The sequence below is a fragment of the Grampus griseus genome (genome assembly GCF_964374135.1).
Source record: "Grampus griseus genome assembly, chromosome: 3".
Taxonomy (NCBI): domain Eukaryota; kingdom Metazoa; phylum Chordata; class Mammalia; order Artiodactyla; family Delphinidae; genus Grampus; species Grampus griseus.
The window spans coordinates 137,606,135-137,628,978 of NC_139019.1; the positions used below are offsets into that span (position 1 = coordinate 137,606,135).

Here is a 22,844-nt window from a genome sequence, read left to right on the forward strand (position 1 = left end):
TATATCCCTCCCAATTTAGTTTGAATGTTTTGATACTTGCAAAAAAAATTCATCTTAGCTAATAAACCCCCAGAGAAATTGATTTGATACGGGTCATTGGCGATTGCTAATAAACTGTTTGCATTTCATACATAGGAATATATAATCTGATAATTGACTCAGTCAAATAAACACACTTACCAACAGCTGTTGACCTAATTATCAAAAAATTGAACGAGGGGGCTTCCCTGGTGGCGCAGTGGTTGGGAGTCCGCCTGCCGATGTAGGGGACACGGGTTCGTGCCCCAGTCTGGGAGGATCCCTCGTGCCGCGGGGCGGCTGGGCCTGTGGGCCGTGGCCACTGGGCCTGCGCGTCTGGAGCCTGTGCTCCGCAATGGGAGAGGCTGGAACAGTGAGAGGCCCGCGTAACGCAAAAAAAAAAAAAAAAATGAACGAGGTGTGAGCTAAGGGGATCATTATAGGCAGAATAATTCACCCAGAATCGATAGTTAGAATTTACCCCCCCTGCCCTCTACCCTCTGTGCATGTACACACTGACATACTCACCTGTGTGTAGAGCACCCTTCCCAACAAGTTCTGCACAGGTTCTTACATGTCCTTAATAGGGGATAATAGAATCCCATAGGCCACTAAAGGCTGTGTATGAAAGAGTAACTTGTGCCCCAGTGCTCCTACTCACTGAACCACAGTGTTTCTCAGGAATCCCTGGTCCTCCAGGACAGTACAGAGGAAGTCTCCTCCTCCCATGATCAGATTGTAAGTCCCCTGTGCCCTCCGAGGATATATACTCACCTAGCATAGCTGTTCCTATACTTTATACCAAAGTCCACCTTTTGCTGTGCCTGGAAGACATTCTTTGAAATGAACTAGCTTATGCCTTACCCTTGCAGTGTGCATTGCTTTCCAAGTCATGAAAGAGTTTAAGTGAGGCAGCTGAACACATCCATTAAGTTAAATTACAAGCTCTGCTTCTATTCCTCAGTGTGGGGAGATCAAATCATTGGTATCTGCAGTGGCAAGTTTATGAAATTTGAATGTTATTAACTTTGTGCTGAAGGTGCCTTACTTTTATTGAACTCAGGCATAAACTAATTTATTGTCCTAAGGGAAAATGAGCTTGAGCAGCCATTTGGTTTAGATGATCTTATTTTTTTGATGAATGTACAGTCACAGATTCTTTTGTCCCATTTCTTTTTTCAAAGCCTAGCAGCATAATGGTTAAACATTTTGGTTTTGGCAAACTAAAATGACTATTGGTAAATATCATCGTTTTTCTTCATTTGCGAAGTGGAAGTAATTGTAGGAATATCAGTGTTTTAAAGATTAAGTGGGAGAATGTATGTGAAGTCCTTAAAGTTATCTGTAGAACATGGTAAATATTTAACAATAGCCGTTGTTGGTAATATTATTTATCTTAGGAAAAGTAGTTAGCAAAAAAAAAAAAGATTCTTTTCACAAATTTTAATTGTAAATTCCATGCATTCATGGAATTTATAGTTTAGTAATGGAAACAAACAATAAGCAAGTCAGTAAACATACATTGTAACAAATGCTATGAATCAGTCAAAGGACTGGCTAGAACATATAAAGGGTCAGGTGGGTGACAAAGGTAGATAGAACAGGAATGACCTCTACTCCTATTCAGAAGGTGATTCTTGTGTTGAAAATTGAAAACTTAGAAGGAATAAGCCATGCCCAATATTGGTTTAGGAGTTGGAGAGAAGAAAAGATGGCAGGCAGAGAAAGAAAAATATATATTCTGTGTTTATGATACCAAACACCAATGGATTTGAAGATACCCAAATGAAAAGACAAATGTTTTTGTTTCTCACCCAGATGTTTGTTGTTATACTACCCTAGGAGAGTACAGTGACTAGATTTTTCTTCCTACAAAACTCATAGCTTATTGAATCCGTGAAAATATGAAATACCTGGATTAAAATTGTATAAACTGCATGATTAATCTTCACAGTGACAAATATCCAAAATATGTACCAAAATTCAAGTAAAATCTTCTAATTGTGAGCAACCTCTCACTGTACATCTCTTCAGTATTTGTTTGTTTTTAAAAGCTTCTTTATTCTTAAATAAAATTGATTTTTGTTTCTGATTATAAACATGAACTCATTACATGTTTGTAATCATGCATAAATTCAAATCATGCATAAAAATGTAAAGATGAAAATTAAAAATCTAATTTACAACAGAGAGATTCAGAGTCAGAAGAACTAAAGTAGGAAATTAGTTGCAGCTTGCCAGCGCCTTAGTTGTGGCATGTGGGCTCCTTAGTTGTGACATGCAAACTCTTAGTTGCAGCAAGCATGTGGGATCTAGTTCCCTGACCAGGGATCAAACCCGGGTCCCCTGCACTGGGAGCATGGAGTCTTATTCACTGCACCAACAGGGAAGTCCCAGAAGTATCCCTTTTCTTTTCACTTAATGTATTTTCCCTCCTGGTCTGCCAGAAAATAGTAATAATGGTAACATGGCACCATCACACCTGGATTATTTATTTGTTAGTATGAGGAAGTGCAATGAACAAGCATACCAAACTGTTTAATATATATTCCCTTTCCTTGAAGAAACATTAATAGGATGCTTTTATCGAGGGAAGGGGGAAGGGGAAGGACAGAGACGGAGAGAAAGGAAGGAAGAAGTTGAGATTTTTTTGAAAAGGCACTTTTGCCTGAACAAATTAAATAGCGATAAAATTTCATAATGATGACATCCAACATCCAGTGGGCCAACTACGTTCTTTTCTCAATGAGTTGTCAGGGGGATTTGAAAATTCCTTTGTCAGATAACTTTTTTTTTCTTCTTAAACTAGTAAGATTTAGGTCATAGGATTAGAACTCTATTACACAGAGTTCATCAGTGCTCCAGAGAAATGATGAATTGATTACTTGCTTACTAAGTTGATTCATGCCAGTCTGGCAGTTTGTGGGAGTGAATCTAATTATCAGTCTCTTACTTTCATTAATAGGTTGGAGCAAGCTAACTTCTCAAAGGAGGAAGAAGCAGTAAGATTTAGGTCATAGGATTAGAACTCTATTACACAGAGTTCATCAGTGCTCTAGAGAAATAATGAATTGAGGCTTAAGAGGAATTTTCGTATCAGACAACTGCTCTCTGCCTGCATTGAAGTAATTCTCTTTGAGAGGTGGTTGAAGCTTTGTCCAGCCCATCATACATACCCTCTAGGGGTGCTCTATGAAATTCAAATTTTGTTTAAAGTTCTTATGTTAACTGAAGTGCAAGATATAAGACTGGCTATGTCAGGTTTTATGCAAATGTGTGATTCAGTTTTTATGTTTCCTATTCATAAAGCTTTAAAGGAATAAAAAGATTACTTGCTTACTAAGTTGATTCATGCCAGTGATTACTTTTAAAATTTCATCTCCCATCCTCATTCTCAAACCAGATTAATCACATAATCAGCTTTCTCCTACCATATTTAGTCATGTATCTATTTATCTATACATATACATATGTTATATATGTATATATTTATCTATCTTGACAAATGAGTATAATTGAGTGTAATATATGGTTTGAGAATATGATACATGTTCGGGGTACTGTGGCAGTGATTTGATTTCTGACAAGATTCTTTCTTACCATATCTTCAAGAAAATAAACTGAAGATGAGAAATGGGATGAGAAACTTTATTTTGTATTTTTTTATTTCACCATAAGCAACAAAAGTAACCAGTATTTACTGAATATTGATAAAAATTAAAATGGCAGCTTTTGCAAGGTTTTACATTGCCCCTAGATCTGGCAAATAAAATCATTTTGTTTGTGGAGGGGAGGAGGATGGAGTTTGGGGCAGGGGAGAAGCAAACTATAGGAATTCCAGTATCCTTCCAAAATCAGCCTTTGTTTCTGGTCCCATTGTGGCTTTTCTGACAGGTTTTGGCATAGAAAACTGAATCATAGATTATTATGTCACTTTTTGATTATTCAAAATAGGTCATTTCACTTCTATGATTGTACTACATTAACCATTAGTGTGAGTTTCTAGCTCAGGAGCTTTTGCTGTAATAAAGAGTGGTTTAAAGTCTACAGTTACATCTTTCTTCATAGTACCAGGTTCTTAACAATCAAAGATAAAAGAACCGCCCTTGCTTTCAGTGCAAGTGAGGGAAAAAAAAAAAAAAAAAAAAAAACACGTACACACACCCTGGAGGAAGGAAAGGCAGCAAGACTGAGCCTCTCCTTAGTAGTTCAGTTGAGGGGGGAGAGACTTGTCTGGCAGTTTGTGGGAGTGAATCTAATTACCAGTCTCTTACTTTCATTAATAGGTTGGAGCAAGTTAACTTCTCAAAGGAGGAAGAAGTAGACATTATGCCTGAACTCCTAGACTACATTATGATCATTTAAGCATTGCTTTCACAAAAACAGTTGTGGTCTTTTTTTTTTTTTTTCATGATTCAGGCCAGAGTTGTTGTTTTTTTTTAATGTTGAGCCTTCTTTTAATTTATTTATTTTTATTTTTGGCTGTGTTGGGTCTTCGTTTCTGTGCGAGTGCTTTCTCTAGTTGTGGCAAGCGGGGGCCACTCTTCATCGCGGTGGACGGGCCTCTCTTGTTGCGGAGCACAGGCTCCAGATGCGCAGGCTCAGTAGATGTGGCTCACGGGCCTAGGTGCTCCGCGGCATGTGGGATCTTCCCAGACCAGGGCTCGAACCCGTGTCCCCTGCATTAGTAGGCAGATTCCCAACCACTGCGCCACCAGGGAAGCCCGTGTTTGTTTGTTTTTTTATAAGTCCTTTGTAAAGTTGGGCAGGTGGACAGGAAGAACATCAACTATGGGAAAGGCAAAAGTAATTGGTAAAACATGGTATACTTATAGATGGGAGGACAGAGCATTCTGGAAAACTGAAGAGTATACTTTAATAGGTTTTAATCTACATCTTTGAAATTTAATTAGCTAGACTAACCCTCAGCTGAGAATCTTCACTGTAATCCAGTGTAACGCATTCCTGTCATCCTGTTTCATTTCTCCTTTCCTACCAGTGGTCTGTGAGTAAAAGTCAACTTGGATGGAGTCTGTATGTTTCTTGACCAATATTTTGTTTTCTTAGCCTCACTAGCCAAAAATCTGATGATGACTATGAAGATTATGCTTCTAACAAAACATGGGTCTTGACTCCAAAGGTTCCGGAGGGTGATGTCACTGTCATCTTAAACAACCTCCTGGAAGGATATGATAATAAACTTCGACCTGATATAGGAGGTATGTTAAAACCTTTTGTGATGTGTGTTAGATAAAAGCAAGTCTACTACATGAGGAGAAAGCATCAGCCCATTTCAATAACCAGAAGGATATAAATGATACTTTTACTAAATACTGTAAAAATAAAGAATGTATAAACAGCATTCAGATCTGGGGGTAGACAGGGCACTGATAAGTTCAAAATGAAGAAAGATGATTTTCAAGTTAGCTTGAGAGATAGAAATTTAAATTTTCCTAGACATCTCAGACAAAGACTATAGAAGAAAAGTGACAACTTCTTTTTGAAGAAACATCAAAAACAAACAAGCACATACTACTATATATAAAATAGATAACTAATAAGAACCTACTATATAGCATAGGGAACTCAGTAATCTGTAATGAACTACATGGGAATAGAATCTAAAAACGAGTGGATATATGTATATGTGTAACTGATTCACTTTGCTGTACACCTGAAACTAACACAACATTGTAAATCAACTATACTCCAATAAAAACTAATTTAAAAAAAAGAAAGAAAGGACATACTGCTTATCTATAGCTGTGTAACAGACAACCACAGAATTTCAGTGGTATACAGTAATAAGCATTTATTTAGCACTTTGCTGGGGGTGGTCTAATCTAAGCTCAGCCAGGTTGGAGCTGCTCATTTAAGAAAGCTGTACTCTCATTCCACTCCTGGGACCAGCAGACTAGCTAGAAGTATCCTTCTCATGACAATAGCAAAGAACAAGAGAGAAAATAGAAACTCATAAGGCTTAATGCTTTCGTCCATATATTATTGGCCAGTGCAAGTCAGATGGTCAGGCTCAGAGTTCAGAGGCAGAGAAGTAGCCTCACTGATGTGAAGGCAAGGGTACAGATGCAGGGAGGAGTGAAGAATCCAATCCGTCACAGAGACTTACAGCATGGCACTTCAAGGAAAATGGATAAAGATGAGAGAAATGTACTTGTTGAATTGAAGCCCAGAATGAATGGTATTATGAATCCTCATTCATTAAATGTTAAATGAAAATGGAGCATATTCATTAGGCCATGGATGTAGTACTACATGATTTTTAATATCAGTCCTCTTTGACGAATAGGTGGTGTGTATTGGGTTTCCATATGGTTTCCTCATATTATTTGATGAGTCACAGAATTCTTTAAATCATTGAGGAAGATTGATTTTGTATTGGCTAGAGGTGAATGAGGATAAAGTGGTCATAAAAGGAATCAACAGGGAGGAATGTTTCAAAAACAATTCATAATACTTGTTGCTTTTTATGCCTCCGTGTTTCTAATGCATATTAATTTCTAGATCACTAAGTAGCTATTTTTTTCTATATGGGCCCAGTCAAGTTAGAATGCCCAAATCAATTCTAGAACTTAAAGGAAAAATAATAAAATTCAGGATATCTGAGAGATGGATGAAGAAAATCTGAGCAGTGTTTTCTTATGTATTCATTTTTATCTAGTCTTACAAAGATAATCAGTTTCAAAACTCTGCTATGCTTTGTTATTGTATTTATGTGCTTAAGATACTTCTTTGAAAATAAATAGCTAAATGTAGCAAATTAGTCATTAGCAACAAGTTAGCTGTGAATAAATCACTTCTAATGTAGCAAAATAAATAAATCTTTCTAGAATAACAAGGACTAAGCATTAAAATATTATGCTTCTCCATATGCACATATTTCTATGGTTCTCTTTACAGTGAAACCAACATTAATTCACACAGACATGTATGTGAATAGCATTGGTCCAGTGAATGCTATCAATATGGTAAGTTTCTAATTGTTTGTCTATTTTATTAACATATTAGAGAGGAAATGTGGTAACACGGAAATAGCAAGGGCTATACCAACAAAAAAATTTGGAAGGGAGAGAGAATCTTTCAGATCCTTTTTTCTCCCTTGTAATATAAAGATAATTATTTTAAATGATTTGTTACAAAAATTAAATGTGATAATATGTATAAAATTACCTTGGGTAAATGCTATAATCTTAAAATTCAACACTCACTGCTTATTTGGTAGGTCCTGCTTACTACAAAATAAAATATAGTGCTTTACTACTTTTTAGAATATTCAAGGTGTGAAGAGATCATAGTTTGCTTCAAATCAGAATTGTTTCTCAGAAGAAATAGTGCATTAGATTTAACAATAAATGTAACTTTGTTCTTTTATAAAGCTTTCTATCCAAATCTGAAATAAGAAATTAGATTGGAGCCTATATAGAATAGAGTAGAACATAACATAATATAACATAACATAACGTAACATAACATAGTGATACTGTAACTTTAAAATAGTGTTTGCCAAGCAAGCAATAAGGACGCTCTGCTGAGTCAGAGAGATGAAAAGCATTTATTGCTTTCAACTGGGCTGATTAAAAAAAAGTATACCACCACCTGCATACTCCATACAAGTAAGTTTGCTTGTTTAACTATTAAACAAATGCTAACATGTTACTTCTTTACAACTAAAATTCTGATGCAAGTTGTAAATATCTAAGAAGAATCAGCTATATATGTAGTTTATTTAAACACAGAACTTACAGTTTTGGGAATACTAGTGCCCAGAACTACTGTCCCAGGATCACAGTTTATGAAATGCTGGTTTAAAGAATTTTAAACCTTTTGTTTGTGTGTGTGTGTTTGCCAAAATGTGGATCAGAAATTATTGAGTTACTCTACCTATTGCCACATCACTGATTAGTTGATAAAGAATTTCATAGAAGAAGTTCCCCTCTCATTACTTGTGGACTGCAAATATGCAATTAACCAGTAAACAAAGTGGTATGACTTACTCCAGTGACAATGTAGTGAATTACAGTGAGATACAGGGGCAGGAGTGCAAGGATATAATCCAGAACAATGCAAATTAGTCAAAGGAAGAAGATTATAGTCTCATCCTGATTTTTTGTATTCTTCATCGTACATGGTGGTGGGTTGAGGGGATTAGACTAGGAAATGTGAATGACTCCCATCCCCCAACTCTCATATTCTAAGAACACTGGAGGTCATGTTCTAAGAACACCAAGGGTTTGTTCTTTAATTTTCTCATTTACAGACATGGTTAAAATAGAATTATAAAATCATGCTAAATAATATCTAAATATGATAGGCAAATTAGATCTTGGGTGTTATGATTCCAGGACTAATTCACGTCACACTTTCTTTTCTTTGATTAAAGTTGCCACTTTAGTGATATATACGTACATGAGGGTATAATTATTACAGAGTCACTTGTCATCATAGCACTTTTTAAATATGTTCTGTGATAGAGATTAGTACAGTAGTAAAGATTGTCTTTTAATTGGTGCATTTCCTCTTGTTTATAAAAAGAAGACAACAACTGTAATAGTAAAAACTAAAAATAGTTACCTTACTTTGGATGTTTGCTGTCTGCCAGACAGGGCACAAAGTGCTTTTTGTGTATAGTGTATTCCCCATTTCTATCTTCATACTGCCTAACAAGATAGATTCTCTAGGATCCTCACTTAATTGTGAGGTGAGGCAGCTTAGCTTCCAGAGCTCTGGTTTAGAACTGTTTTGAGAACGGTTCTGGACTTTCTTTTACTCTGTAGCAGTGGTTTTTGAACCTGAGTGACTGATCTCCTCAAGAGACAATTGACAGTGTCTGGAGATATTATTAGTTGTCACAACTTGGGGGTGGGGTTTGTTTTTGGCACTACTGGCACCTTAGTAGGTAGACGCTAGGAATGGTAGTAAACATCCTAAATTACACAAGACAGCCCCCGTGACAAAGAATTAGCTGGCCCAAAATAACATGAGAAACTGCTCCATAAATACCTAATGCAAACAACTGTGTCAGGGCTATGATCTTTTACCAGAATTCACTTAGGTCTATTTTTTCATAATGTATTGTCTACAAAAGATGGGTGAGTCTCCTTAGCCAAGCTTCTGCTTTCTTTTGGACGATTCAAAGCCAAAGTAGCTTTGCTTTGTTTTGGCAATGAGAACATATGTGATAAATACACACAAATGCTCTACAATACAATCCTACTATATAAAAGATGTTCCATTTCATCTTTTTCTTTAAAACAGGAATATACAATTGATATATTTTTTGCCCAAACGTGGTATGACAGACGTCTGAAATTTAACAGCACCATTAAAGTCCTCCGATTGAATAGCAACATGGTGGGGAAGATCTGGATTCCAGATACTTTCTTCAGAAATTCCAAAAAGGCCGATGCACACTGGATAACCACCCCCAATAGGATGCTGAGAATTTGGAATGATGGTCGAGTGCTCTACACTTTAAGGTATTCTTTTGGAAAAGGAAAGGAGTAATTGCTGGGAATAAAGCAAAGATCAATCATGTTCTCTTAAAACAGAACGAAAGATGTCAAGCCTAAATCAGGGTTGGCATGCTTGATCAAAATAGTACGTGATGATACAAAATTAGGTTTTTTTCTGTTATCAATGAACTTTTTCAAAGGACATAGGTATAACATTTTCTTTGACTGATGTGAGAACTCTGTTTTCTCACAGGGACATGAGCCTAATAAAAAGTAAGCACAGCAGATATTTAAATTATTTGTATATATTTTCAATAATAGTTATGAATAGTATGATTCTTCTAGGTCTTACTATCCAGGAACTTGTAGCTTCAAAATGGTTAATGTTAAATGCCTTTCTAACATATATTTTATGCCATAGGTAATATTCAAGATATAAAATATAATACTTTAAACTGGATCCAAAGCCTTTATCATCAGAGTTATATCAGTTACTAGAAAAAAGAGCCACAATTACAAAAGAAATTCATTGCATATATTTTGATTTCATCATGGGTTTTATTAAATTAGATGTAAGGTAATGACTGGAATTAGACTCTAGTGGAAATCAAATTTTGTCTGCTAAATAAGAACTCAGTCTAACTTTTGAAGTATTAAGTAAAGTCACGCTATCTCAAGTTCCTTTATCGTTCTCATAATACTATAGTCATTTTTCCACTTGTATTAACTTGCAGAGTCACTGTACAATATTAAATTATGGACCCCAGCTCAAAAATATCTCTCATAAGATTCATTCAAGATTTGAATGAGTTTGCCAATCTATATAGAGAGATGATTTTATTCTTATCTATAATGCTTATCTATAATAAGCATTATCTTATCTATAATGAGTTATGAATATGTTGTTTATCTATAATGAGTTGTTTATCTATAATGAGTTATGAATATGTGTGTATACACATAGATATATATCTATGTACCTATCTGCAATCTACATTATCTTCAATTTTAACAATTCCAGTTTAATTTGGAGAAATGATACTAATAAAATATTTAATTATAATTTCACTTATGAATAAAACTAATCTTTTCTTTGGAAGAGCATATAATTACTGAGTGACAGTGATTAAAACCTCTAGCTTTGGAGACATAATCTTGGGTTCAAATCTCAACTATGCCACTAGATTTGTGACTTTGGACAAGTCCAAGTACAATAAAGCCATAATAACTCTTATTAAATGAGAGAAAAATTCACCTTACTCAGTGCCATGCAGACAATTAAGGGCTCAATGATTATTAATTATATCTTAAGATCAGTAATTGCTCTATTATACCATAGAAAAATAAAATCTCCCCAATTAAAATTTATTCTAAACTTTTAATATAAAATGTTTATAAAACAACTTTTATTACTTTAAGATTGATATCTGTAATTGTAAGAAATATAGCTAACAAATATGAAATTTAAAAAATCATCAACCCATCACCATTACAATTTAACAATATACTCATACTTCCCCAAAGGTGGTCAAAACATCTAGGACTCCTCTAAATTTTCTCCCTCCTAGAGTCCCAGGCTCTACTGGGAAAGAAAATCTGTATGTTTAGTAAGCACCTCAGATGCAAAATAATTGAGACTCATTGGCAAACATTTTTCTGATATGTCTGTGTATATGTGTTTAACATTTCTTGATTGCTATTAGATATCTTTCTACTCTTTAACATCCTATATAATGCCTTTATAGTGTTCCTTTGTAAGAATGCATAATACTCCATTGTGAAACATAGGTATTTTTAAACTCACATATAGTAATTTAAAGCTAACAGCTAACAAGTACTTATAAAGAGAAAGTTCTGCTTTAATTAGCAGATAAGATCTGAGAGTTATCTGCATTCATTTACATGCAAGCAGTGAATGAGTTTAAGTTCTTAAAACAGTTTGTTCTATTCAGTAAGTTAAGTGCATTCACTGAGCAATCGCATGTGTGCGATTAATTTGCCAAAAAAATTATGGGATGATAAATATTGAGTAAATGGAGTTGCAGGTCAACGAGATCCTATTGTTTAGTCTTTGAAAGTAAATGGACTTCATTAAGTCTTAAACAATTTTCTCCTGGACTTGGTGAATTTCTTCAGTGAGGATCACCTTTTGTTATCAATAAGAATGTGTGACATACTCTCCAGGAATAAAAACAAATGGTCACTAGAAATTGTGCTAATGTACATTTTTTAAAACAGTCTAAAATCTTTCTATTCATGTTTCGTATCTTCCTGTTTAGGTTGACAATTGATGCTGAGTGCCAATTACAGTTGCACAATTTTCCAATGGATGAACACTCCTGCCCCTTGGAATTCTCCAGTTGTAAGTAATACTCATTCTATATTCTGCATGCCCTCTCACCACTTAGTCTTTCTGATTGCAGTATCAGTTAATTGGGAGACTTAAACAGAATGCAAAATTGCATTAAGCAGTGTTGTTGACTTTGAAGATTTTGACAATCTCTTTCGTCATAAAAAAGGATCTATTTTATCAGGAATTACGAATAGATTTCATTGAGGCATAAACTTTTAATAAACTGGCAGTTGTTTCCTGGAGCCCTTTGTTGAGAAGGATTGTAAAGCTTGTCCTGGCCTCAGTAGAAAGACGTAAATGTGCATTATACATCTCCACTCCCTCCGCGGGTCCAGAAGAGAGTAGCAGTACATTTGCTAGTTGTTTTCTCCCTTTACATATCAGGACACACAGAGATCCAACAATGTTGTTTGTTCATTCCAGTTTTGATATATCTATAAAGATAACAAAATTGAAAATTACCTCTTCCACCTGGAGTTCTAGTAATACCTAAAACTAGTTATCTACCGGTGAGCAAAAGGCTGATTTTTGGTGTCATGTGGGTGCAATTCAAATCCCAACTCCATCACTAAAGACTTGAGCAAATTACTAAATCTCTCAATGAGTTCATGACACAGGTGCCCAATAGAAATTATAAGACCTGCCTCACCTCCATATTGTTTTGTTGATATATGTAAAATGGTTGGTACACTACCTCACACATAATAAGATTTAATCAAAAGCTCTATTATTTTATTAATTATTATTATCATCAGATAATAGACTATAGCAAGAAGAGCATGATGATTCTAATACAAATTAAGCTTTAGTAACCTTCGCAGATATTTTCTGTCTGAATCGAAAAGAAGCCTCAGTTTCCCCTACGTTTGCCTCACTATTTGTTCTGCATTTGTGTTAGATTGCTCACCTCCTTCTTATTTTTGGACTGTCAATTGTGCATATTGGGTAGAATGAAAAACTGGCTATGAGTTTTAAGTTTTTAATATAGGTATAATTTCCCAGCCAGGGAGTGATGGAGACTCCTAAGAACCAACTAAATCATAATAACAATACTTTCAAAAAAAAAAAAGAAAGAAAGAAAAAAGATGAGAAAACCAATCACCTGTTTTCAATAAACATCATTTCCAGAGAGAACCGAAGGAAAACTTCACTGTATATTATATATATTGAGAAAAATTTTCATTATAAATCTTATTTCATATGTTCTACTTCATCCAAGAATAGAATATTTTTTATTGAAAACTTACCTAAGGTTTAGGAGATTGGATTTCTTTTCTTTTAATTTCCCAACTGGGACTACTCCTCTACTGAGTCAGCTAAACCTTAAGAAATAGTGATTTCTATGCCATCAGATTCCTGATTGACAATTGTCTTCTGAACCCAAAATCAACTTAATATTACTTATTGCTATTAAAACAATTCAATCACCAACATGTTCTCCATAGGAAGTTCCTTAATATTATCATTCGTATTCTCAGTTTTTACCACATCCAGCCCTACCAGCGTGCTACCACCACTCAATAGCAATCTGGGGATTCGGCTTTCTTTTTTCTTTCTTCTTATTAATAAAATATAGTGGACAAAGAGTTGGACCAAAAGAAAGGAAAAAAAGGAAACAAGGGATTTTATTCCAAGAAGTCAATCAGCCTCCATAATCAAAATTACCTTTCCGCAGCATTATTAGAAGACAAACAATTGAGAAGATTTCTAGTTTTATCATTTATCTATCTATCTTACTTGAGTTTATTCTGCAGCATACTTATAAAATTATGTTTATGCATTCAGCAAATATATATTGACCATCAATTCCATGAAATAAGTATGATCGTCATCCCCATAAGTAAATGAATAATTTAGAAGAAACATTGAGAAAGCTTTCTAGGATATTATGGCTAGGAAAAGGTACTGATAATCATTATATTATCAGTGTAATATTTCTTTCATGAATGCTTTCTGTTGTTTTGGCTGAACATAACTGAGCTGTAAGGAATCTACATAGTTCTCATTGGTATCTTCCCCTCGGCATTTCTACTTACTGCTTTTAGTTGCAGATTTCTGTGTATATTAAAATGAAGCCTCAACAAATTGAGAGAGAGAATAATGTAAATAGTTGAGGTAATTTTTCCCAATCATCTTCTATTCCAAGGACATGCCCTGGGGAGGGATTTGAGTCTGCTCTTCTTCCATTATTTTCTGTTTTCTGCATGACTCTCAAAATCTTGCCCTGTTGACTCGGTTTCACCATAAACAATATCTTGCATATGTACTATATACTGGCTACTTTTTATATCTTACCCCAGACAATGTGAAGTATGTGTATAGTATATACAAAACCATGCATTGTATACCTTCTATGCAATTTAAGTGCTTTTCATGGGTAATTTTGACCTCATGGTTTTTAAATCTAATTTCCCATTAGGATATGGGAAATTGTATTGATTTTCCGTATGGTAATGCTCTTTAGTCCAAGATCCTCATCGAAGTCAAAACTGTCTCTCTTGGTATCTCCCTCAGTGTCTTGTTCATAGAAGGTGGTTGCCACATATGTTCATTTTTAATCATTTAAAATGTGTGCTTTCTTATTTCATGGCAGATGGCTATCCACGTGAAGAAATTGTCTATCAATGGAAGCGTAGTTCTGTTGAAGTGGGTGACACAAGATCTTGGAGGCTTTATCAATTTTCCTTTGTTGGACTGAGAAATACCACTGAAGTAGTGAAGACAACTTCTGGTAAGATGCACTTGAAAATAATTTTGAGTGACCCTTCCAGAGTTTGAATTCTGGTGTATATGATTTAGAAGCTTTCAACACTTGTCTAGAAATGATATTCAGAAAATTAAATGAAGTGTTTTCATTTATTAGAGAAAATTATAATTGGTATTCTAGTATAATACATAAATATAAATGGATTTTATCAATGTAAAGCAAATTAGATTCAAATTGGATAAGCAAATTATTTGCTTAATTCCCTTATGAAAAATAAGTAACAGTTATTAAAAAGAAGAAAATACTTAATAGGCATAATGTTTCTTTTAAGAAATATATTTCATATTTAAAGTATCACATGGAGAAGATTAACTTCTCAAAAATGCAGAAAAGTGACCAGAGTGGATACGACTAATTCCATGTTCAGTAATTAAATATTTTGAACTGGCTTCATCAGTGAATAAGGGACTGGGTTTTGGTGTCAGGCCTGGGTTCAAATCCCAACTCCATCATTTACCAGCTACATATTTTAAGAAATTACTGAATTTCTCAGGGGACCAGCTCTCACAGATAACCAATGTGGACAAAAGATCTGCCTCACAGTCATACTGTATGTATTTAAAAAAAAAAAAAGTAAAATGCTTAGAATGATACCTAACACTTAGCATTCAATAAGTAGTAGTGCCTAATAGTATTAGTTATAAATATCAAGTATGCATGGGACCTAATGTGGTCAGGACTTCAGTTTTTTTCAAGAGAAACTAAAAATCTATAGTATTTTATATAAAATATCATAATTTTTAATGGTATTAATTGAAGGTGATTTAAAAAACTATGTGGGGTAAGTCAAACATATTTCCAGACCAGATCTGTCTCATGGGTGGCTATAGGTTAATACAAACCCTCTGCAATGCTGAGTGCGTATTTTTTTTAAATTTTTTAAAAAATTAATTAATTTATTTTTGGCTGTGTTGGGTCTTCATTTCTGTGCGAGGGCTTTCTCTAGTTGTGGCAAGCGGGGGCCGCTCCTCATTGCGGTGCGCAGGCCTCTCACTGTTGCGGCCTCTCTTGTTGCGGAGCACAGGCTCCAGATGCGCAGGCTCAGTAATTGTGGCTCACAGGCCTAGTTGCTCCGCGGCATGTGGGATCTTCCCAGACCAGGGCTCGAACCCGTGTCCCCTGCATTGGCAGGCAGATTCTCAACCACTGCGCCACCAGGGGAGCCCCTGAGTATAGATTATATAGATTATTCCAGCTGCTCCTTTTTAAAGTTATGTGAATTTAAATGTCCTAATTTCAAATATAAACATTGTGTTCATAGCTTACCATATTAAGACATACTTTTTGTATTTGTTACCATGAATTAAGTTGTTTTCTATTGATTTATTCATGCATACCTGATTGTCTTCCTCCTGAAATTAATAGGACATACTTTTGTGTTGACTAATTTAGAAAAAGGCCTTGGTCTGTTGTACAAGGAGAAACAAATTACAGACCTAGACAGAAATGGAAATTTAAGATTCTACCTTCATAAGCATCATCCTCTAAATCAAAAACCTAACATTGTTTTTGGCATTTGCAGATTTCTTCAAAAAAAAAAAATTCTTATGTTGCAAAAAGAATCTGAAATAAAATCAAAGAAATGCTCTAGTTTATTTTTTAAATGTGGCCTTATGTTCGCTTATTCATTGGAAATACTGACCATCAAGTACTAGAACAGTCTTTATTTTGGTCCCCAAAACAGATTCAGGACTGCCTTAGAACAGGTCTTCCATCTGTGAGACAGCACATGTAAAAATAACCTCTAAGTCTGTATGCTTCCAGAATAAGAAATTGGGCATTAAGTTCTGTTGTATATTCATATCTGTATAGTTATTACAGCACCCTAAAACAGAACCCACAAATTTATGACTAGCAGATCTTTTGTTCAGTCATTTAAGCCCGGAGTGGCATTAAAACCAAACAGTGGTGAGGGAAGTGTTGGCTTTATATCATAGGGTTTGACATCATCCCCTTCCCAAAGTCTCATACTGAGAATAATCTAGAGTATTTACTGTCTAATAAGAGATACATCCAAAAGAAAATACTCTATTTACTTAAAGCATGGCAAGAAAATTTATCAAGGTATCACAAGGCTATCACTCTTCCTAGAGAAATCAAAGCAAAACCGTATTGATATCAGATTTGATATTGAGTAGCATCATTTAATTGATTGTATCAACTCCTTGTGAATTTTAATATGGGGGTTAGCCTCCACCTTGGTCTTCTTGTACACTCCCTGCTCTTGCTGGTTTGTTTTTCGTGTGTGGTATCATTCCAGTTGCCTCTGGGAAGAGAAAGGGCTGAGTTGAAAGTTAACACCAATGCCGACAGGCAGCCTGATTATTGTGACAGTTGATTTTGTAATGATTGGAAGTTTCTGTGTGATCTTTGTTTTATTTCTGATGCCATTCTTATCTTCAAAGCATGGCTCCATAACTAGTTAATATCTACAAGGAAGTTATATTAACAACTTTCTTGGGAAGTTATCAGAAGATCAAAATTATAGCCTTTTTGAATCTTGACCATTACAACAATGTGGTTTTCTCTTAGACTTATAGTAAATGTATCTCCCTTTGAGAAGCCTCTGTCAAAACTAGGAGAGAATAGTGCCTAAAATTAGGCCTAGTTTACTGTGGAGATTGCTAACCTTCACTCATTCAAGTCCACCTTTCATGATTTTGTTATATCTAAGTGGTGACTGTACTGTGGGTTCCTTAGTATATTTGTTCTTTAAATTGATTCCTTGTTATTAGTAAAATGATTTTTTTAAAGGAAAATTCACATTAGGACCATAATTGGAAAATGAGAAGCATTTGACATAAATAGAAATTGGTATAAGAATATAATGAAAAGTGAACAAATGTTCTTAAATTTTAAGTGCACATATTTGTGTTCCCTGGGCTCTGAGTATGTGGAAAAAGAAAGAAAGAGATAGTAGAGAAAAGGAAGAGGGTAACTAGCACCAAAGTAAAACACTTCCTTGATTTAAACAGAAGGGTAGAAGAAGCAGGAAGGAATTTTCTTACACGTAATTCGAGGCTATGTGATAATTCTGTATACACCACCTGAATCATCTTTATCACCATTTATATGTGTGTCACTCCTGAGAAAAAATATTGCCTCGGTGGTAGATTGATAAGACTTGAAGAATACCTTTAATTCTTGGTCAATACATCAAGATAGATTCTGGATCCATGATTTCTCTTCAAACCATCACCTCTTCCTGATTGCTCTGTATGTGGTAATAGCACCGTCATTGTCCCAGTGAGCCAGGCTTGAACACTCAGTCACATGTCCGCCTCCCACATCTAATGAATCATGAAGACACGTATACCTCTGAAATATCTTGCGTAACTGTCCTCTTTTCAGTTGCCATTGCCACTGTCCTAGTTCACGATCGTGTCTGTTCTCATCTGGACTCTGCTGGGAGCCTATTAAACTACATCCCTGCTGTCAGTCTCTCTTTTCTACAGTCTATCCTTTATACATTAATCATAAAAGCTAGCACTTACTGAGCACTAACTACATGTACCATAGCAAACACTTTATATACATGACCTACTTTAATTCTCATTACCATAGTCATATTTAATGTCATTAACACTGAAGGTATCACTGCGGTTAAGGAAACAGACTTCTAGGGGTTCATTTACTTGCACGGATCAGATTTGGCAGCTGGGACATGAATTCAGGTGGTTTGCTTTCAGACTCATGCTTTTAACCACTGCACTATTTTTATTCGCACTGTGTCCCAGTAAGTCTTCCTGAACCACGGCTTTCCTCATGTCCCAAGAATTCAGGAGATTCAATTAAGCACAAGCTATTGTTCCTAATATGTAAGCCCCTGATCTCAGGAACTTTCCAGCTTGGTTTTCTATGATTTCTCAGCTTGTGACAGAACTACTTTGTTAATATTTTTATGAATATAAATAGCTAATCCTATACACACATTGAATTTCAGTCTCCTTTCTTTTTTGAATGGCTTATCAACTCAGCCCTACCTTCTTTATGACTTTAAAACATAAAAAAACAGCTTCTCTTCATTGAAACCTTTCAGACCTTAATGCCAGAATGCGCACTCTTGGAGCCAGACAGCTCAGGTTTGAACACTGATTTGTATACATTACTGAATATATCTAAGCTCAATATCACCAATGTTACAGGGTTACGTTCAGGATTAAGTAAGATAATCCACTGAAAATGCTTAAAATTGTGCCTAACACATAGAAAGGACTCAGTAAATGGAAGGCACCATCATCATCATCATCAGACTCCCCCGGGGCATTTTCACCTACTTTATGAAAACAGAATTTCCACCTTATATTTTTTTATCAGTTGTTTTATTCCCTCTTTTCTGCCCTTTCATTCCAGTTAGTCATAGACTTCCCAGTGGAAGCCTTCTTTTAATCATCTTTGTATCCATGATGCTATTAGCCTGGTGATTTGCTTAGAGTTGTTGATTAGTAGGTAATTATAAAATGGATTGCTTGTGACAATTATATTGATAAAACCATAAAATTTCCCTCAATTAAATAAGAAATGCAGAATTCTATATATTTTTCCATTACTCATTGTTTTCTCTCAAGTAGAAGACCTGTTCTTTCTAGTCATATTGCCATGGACATTTCACCAAATTATCTACATGATTTTTGGTATCAAGCAGAGCTTTGTTCCTGATGTTCTCATCCTGAGATGTGGGTTAGAAAAATGGGCAAATGAGTTTCTTAGGAGAACCTACCTTCTTGGGACACCATTGCCATTATTATGAATCAAAAAGAAATATATCATGTACTTCCTACACTAGAAAAACGTTAAATCTTTTTTATTCCAGTTTTATTGAGATATAATTGACATACAGAACTGTATAAGTTTAAGGTATACAGCATAATGATTTGATGTAAATAGATCATGAAATGATTACCATCATAACTTTAGTGAACATCAATAATCTCATATACATAATAAATTAAAAAAATAGAAAACAAAATTTTTTCCTTGTGATGGTTAGGATTTACTCTCTTAACTTATAACATATAGCAGTGTTAATTTGTCATGTTGTACATTACATGCCTAGTATTTATTTATCTTATAACTGGAAGTTTATACCTTTTGGCTACATTCATCCAGTTCTCCCTTCCACCACCCCCGCTTCTAATAACCACAAATCTGATCTTTTTTTCCTATGAGTTTGTTTGTTTGTTTTTGAAGTCTAATTGACCTCCAACACTATGTTAGTTCCTGGTACACAACATATTTCTATACATTTCAAAATGGTCACCATGATAAGTCTAGAAAACCATTTAATCTTCCATATCGTCCTTAGAAATGTAAACATCATTGTTTCATAGTTTTTTGGCATTCCCATGTACATTAACTATTATATACTTCCTTTTTGTCTTTAACCCACCTTTTTGGCTTCGATTCCATGTGCAAGTTTTATTTTCTTGATTTCTATTACAAGAAATGCATAAATACTAAAATAAAATTTAAAAAAGAACTCTGTACCACTAAGTTCATGTGACTTTTCAACAGTGGCATGCAGACCACAATTTTAGAAACACCAGCTCCGTGGATGAAGTCCATGTTCGTTGCTTAATTTCTAAAATATATGTAATCTACCCTATATCTTCAAATATTGCCCATTATTCTCACACCATATCCTTTATTTTCTTGAGGTTTTTTGGATAAGTTGAACCTATTTCACGTCTTCGTGCTCATTTTTCTTAATACTAAGCTCAAGTTCAACCTTCTCTGCCTATATCAGTGTATACATATTGGTCAAATAATTCTCCAAATAGAAAAAAAAAATAGGGCTTCCCTGGTGGCACAGTGGTTAAGAGTCCACCTGTCAATGCAGGGGACACGGGTTCAAGCCCTGGTCCAGGAAGATCCCACATGCCGCAGAGCAACTAATCCTGTGCACCACAACTACTGAAGCCCGTGCACCTAGAGCCCGTGCTCTGCAACAAGAGAAGCCACTGCAATGAGAAGCCCGCGCACCACAATGAAGAGTAGCCTCCGCTCACCGCAACTAGAGAAAGCCCATGCGCAGCAATGAAGACCAACACAGCCAAAAATAAATAAATTAAATAAATTATTTTTTTAAAAAGAAAAAAATAGCTCCACCTTCTAGGCTGTGTTTTAACTTATATGTCTTTGGCAAACACAGGTAAAGATACTCATCATTGACATAAACTATTGTGGGGGGAATAAAAAGAGAAATGAAAACATATATAAGTTAATGGTAATTGTTTTATTGAAGAGATTGGAATAAAAAAAATAATAAACCTAAATGATAGGAGAGAAATAAACAACTGTAACCCAGTCCTACAGTCTTGGGTTACTTTGGAATCACAGTAAGTTGTGAGCCCATTTTAGTCAATAATAAACTTTTCAAACTACTTGAAGCAACCTAATATATTAAATGAAATCAGTGTGAAAGACTGCACAGTAATAGATTTTTATTTTATTTTTAAACTTCAATTTAGAAAAATTAACTTTGGTTTCAGGAGAGGAAAATGAATGGATTACATAAAGAGCTGGGCGAGGAATGGCCATGGAGAAGTCACTTGCCCTTTCTGGGATGAAAATTCCTTATTTCTAAAGAGAATGCATTTGACTAGATGCTTCTTTAAAGTCCTTGGACTTATTTATAATCTTTGATGTAACCAAGGTTACACCATAGATGTCTCAATGTAGGAGTAACTTTCTTTATAAATTAATGATTTCCTAGAATGTTTCCCTTCATCAAGTTTTCAACAATTTCAAAGCAAGTCAAATGCAAAGATAAACTCCTTTAGGCTTTTAACTTAAAAGGGATGACATTCCCACTCCTTTTTAAAAATCTGTTTTGTTATTAGTATATATATATACTGGAATATTCATGTACTACATTTAAAACTTCCACATTGGAATGCAAATTGGTGCAACTATTATGGAAAACAGTATGGAGGTTCCTTAAAAAACTAAAAATAGAGTTACCATATGATCCAGCAATCCCATTTCTGGGTATATATCTGGAGAAAACTCTAATTCGAAAAGATACATGCACCCCAGTGTTCACTGCAGCACTATTTACAGTAGCCAAGACATGGAAGCAACCTAAATGTCTATCAACAGATGAATGGAAAAGAAGATGTGGTACATATATACAATGGAATATTACTCAGCCACAAAAAAAGAATGAAATAATGTCATTCGCAGCAACATGGATGGACCTAGAAATTATACTAAGTGAAGTAAGTTAGAAAGAGAAATACAAATACCCTATGATATCACTTAAATGTGGAATCTAAAATATGATAACATGAACTTATTTACAAAACAGAAACAGACTTGAAGACAAAGAAAACAAATTTATGGTTACCAAGGTGAAAGGTGGGGGAGGGATAAACTAGGAGTTTGGGATTAGCAGATACAAATTACTGTATATAAAATAGATAAACAACAAGGTCCTACTGTATAGCATAGGGAACTATATTCAATATCTTGTAATAACCTATAATGGAAAAGAATATGAAAAAGAATATATATATCTAACAAAATCACTTTGCTGTCCAGCAGAAACTAGCACAATATTGTAAATCAACTATACTTGAAATAAAAAAAAAGGTTTAACTATTAAAAAAATAATCCCACATTGGGGCTTCCCTGGTGGCGCAGTGGTTGAGGGTCTGCCTGCCGATGCAGGGGATATGGGTTCGTGCCCCGGTCCGGGAAGATCCCACGTGCCGCAGAGCAGCTGGGCCTGTGATCCATGGCCCCTGAGCCTGCGCGTCCGGAGCCTGTGCTCCGCAGTGGGAGAGGCCGCAGCAGTGAGAGACCCGCGTACAGCAAAAAAAAAAATAATAATCCCACATTGGAATTTTAAATTCCAAGGTTGCTCTGACAGTACCTAGTGAGGAAATGGGGCTTCAGAGGTGGAGAGGGGCTGCCCAGAGGAGTCATAGGAAGTCTAAGGAAGATTGTTTGTTTTCAAGGTGACAAATTTCATTTCTGCTTACATTCCGTGGGCAAGAACTAGCTGTGTGTTCCTGTGGAGATAAAAATGGGTCTGGGAAGTGTAGCTCAGTTGTATGCTAGGAAGGGACAGTGGGTTTTATGACTTTCTAGCATCTGTGAAACATGCGTGACATCATTTTATTTCTCACAAGCTTCTCAGAGAAGTAATATTTTTCATTTTACAGATGAAGCAACTTAAGTTTAGAGGAGCTACATAATTTGTTCAAGGCTATTCAATAGAGTTATTTACCCA

At 35.2% G+C, this 22,844-nt stretch overlaps 1 protein-coding gene across 4 annotated transcripts in view; it reads left to right on the top strand.

Moving 5' to 3' along the window:
* GABRG2 (gamma-aminobutyric acid type A receptor subunit gamma2) overlaps positions 1-22,844 on the top strand; it is a gene marked incomplete at both ends in the record, with an annotated part of 120,700 nt that overhangs the window by 23,176 nt on the left and 74,680 nt on the right. For 2 of the 4 annotated variants that reach the window (XM_082651965.1, XM_082651966.1), the window contains 5 exons: positions 5,086-5,237; positions 6,937-7,004; positions 9,292-9,512; positions 11,768-11,850; positions 14,435-14,572. In XM_082651965.1, the coding sequence (XP_082508091.1) occupies positions 5,086-5,237; positions 6,937-7,004; positions 9,292-9,512; positions 11,768-11,850; positions 14,435-14,572 (662 nt within the window). Of the gene's footprint in view, positions 1-5,085; positions 5,238-6,936; positions 7,005-9,291; positions 9,513-11,767; positions 11,851-14,434; positions 14,600-22,844 lie in introns of all 4 variants that reach the window. The other 2 variants (XM_082651964.1, XM_082651967.1) reach the window with 2 other exon arrangements.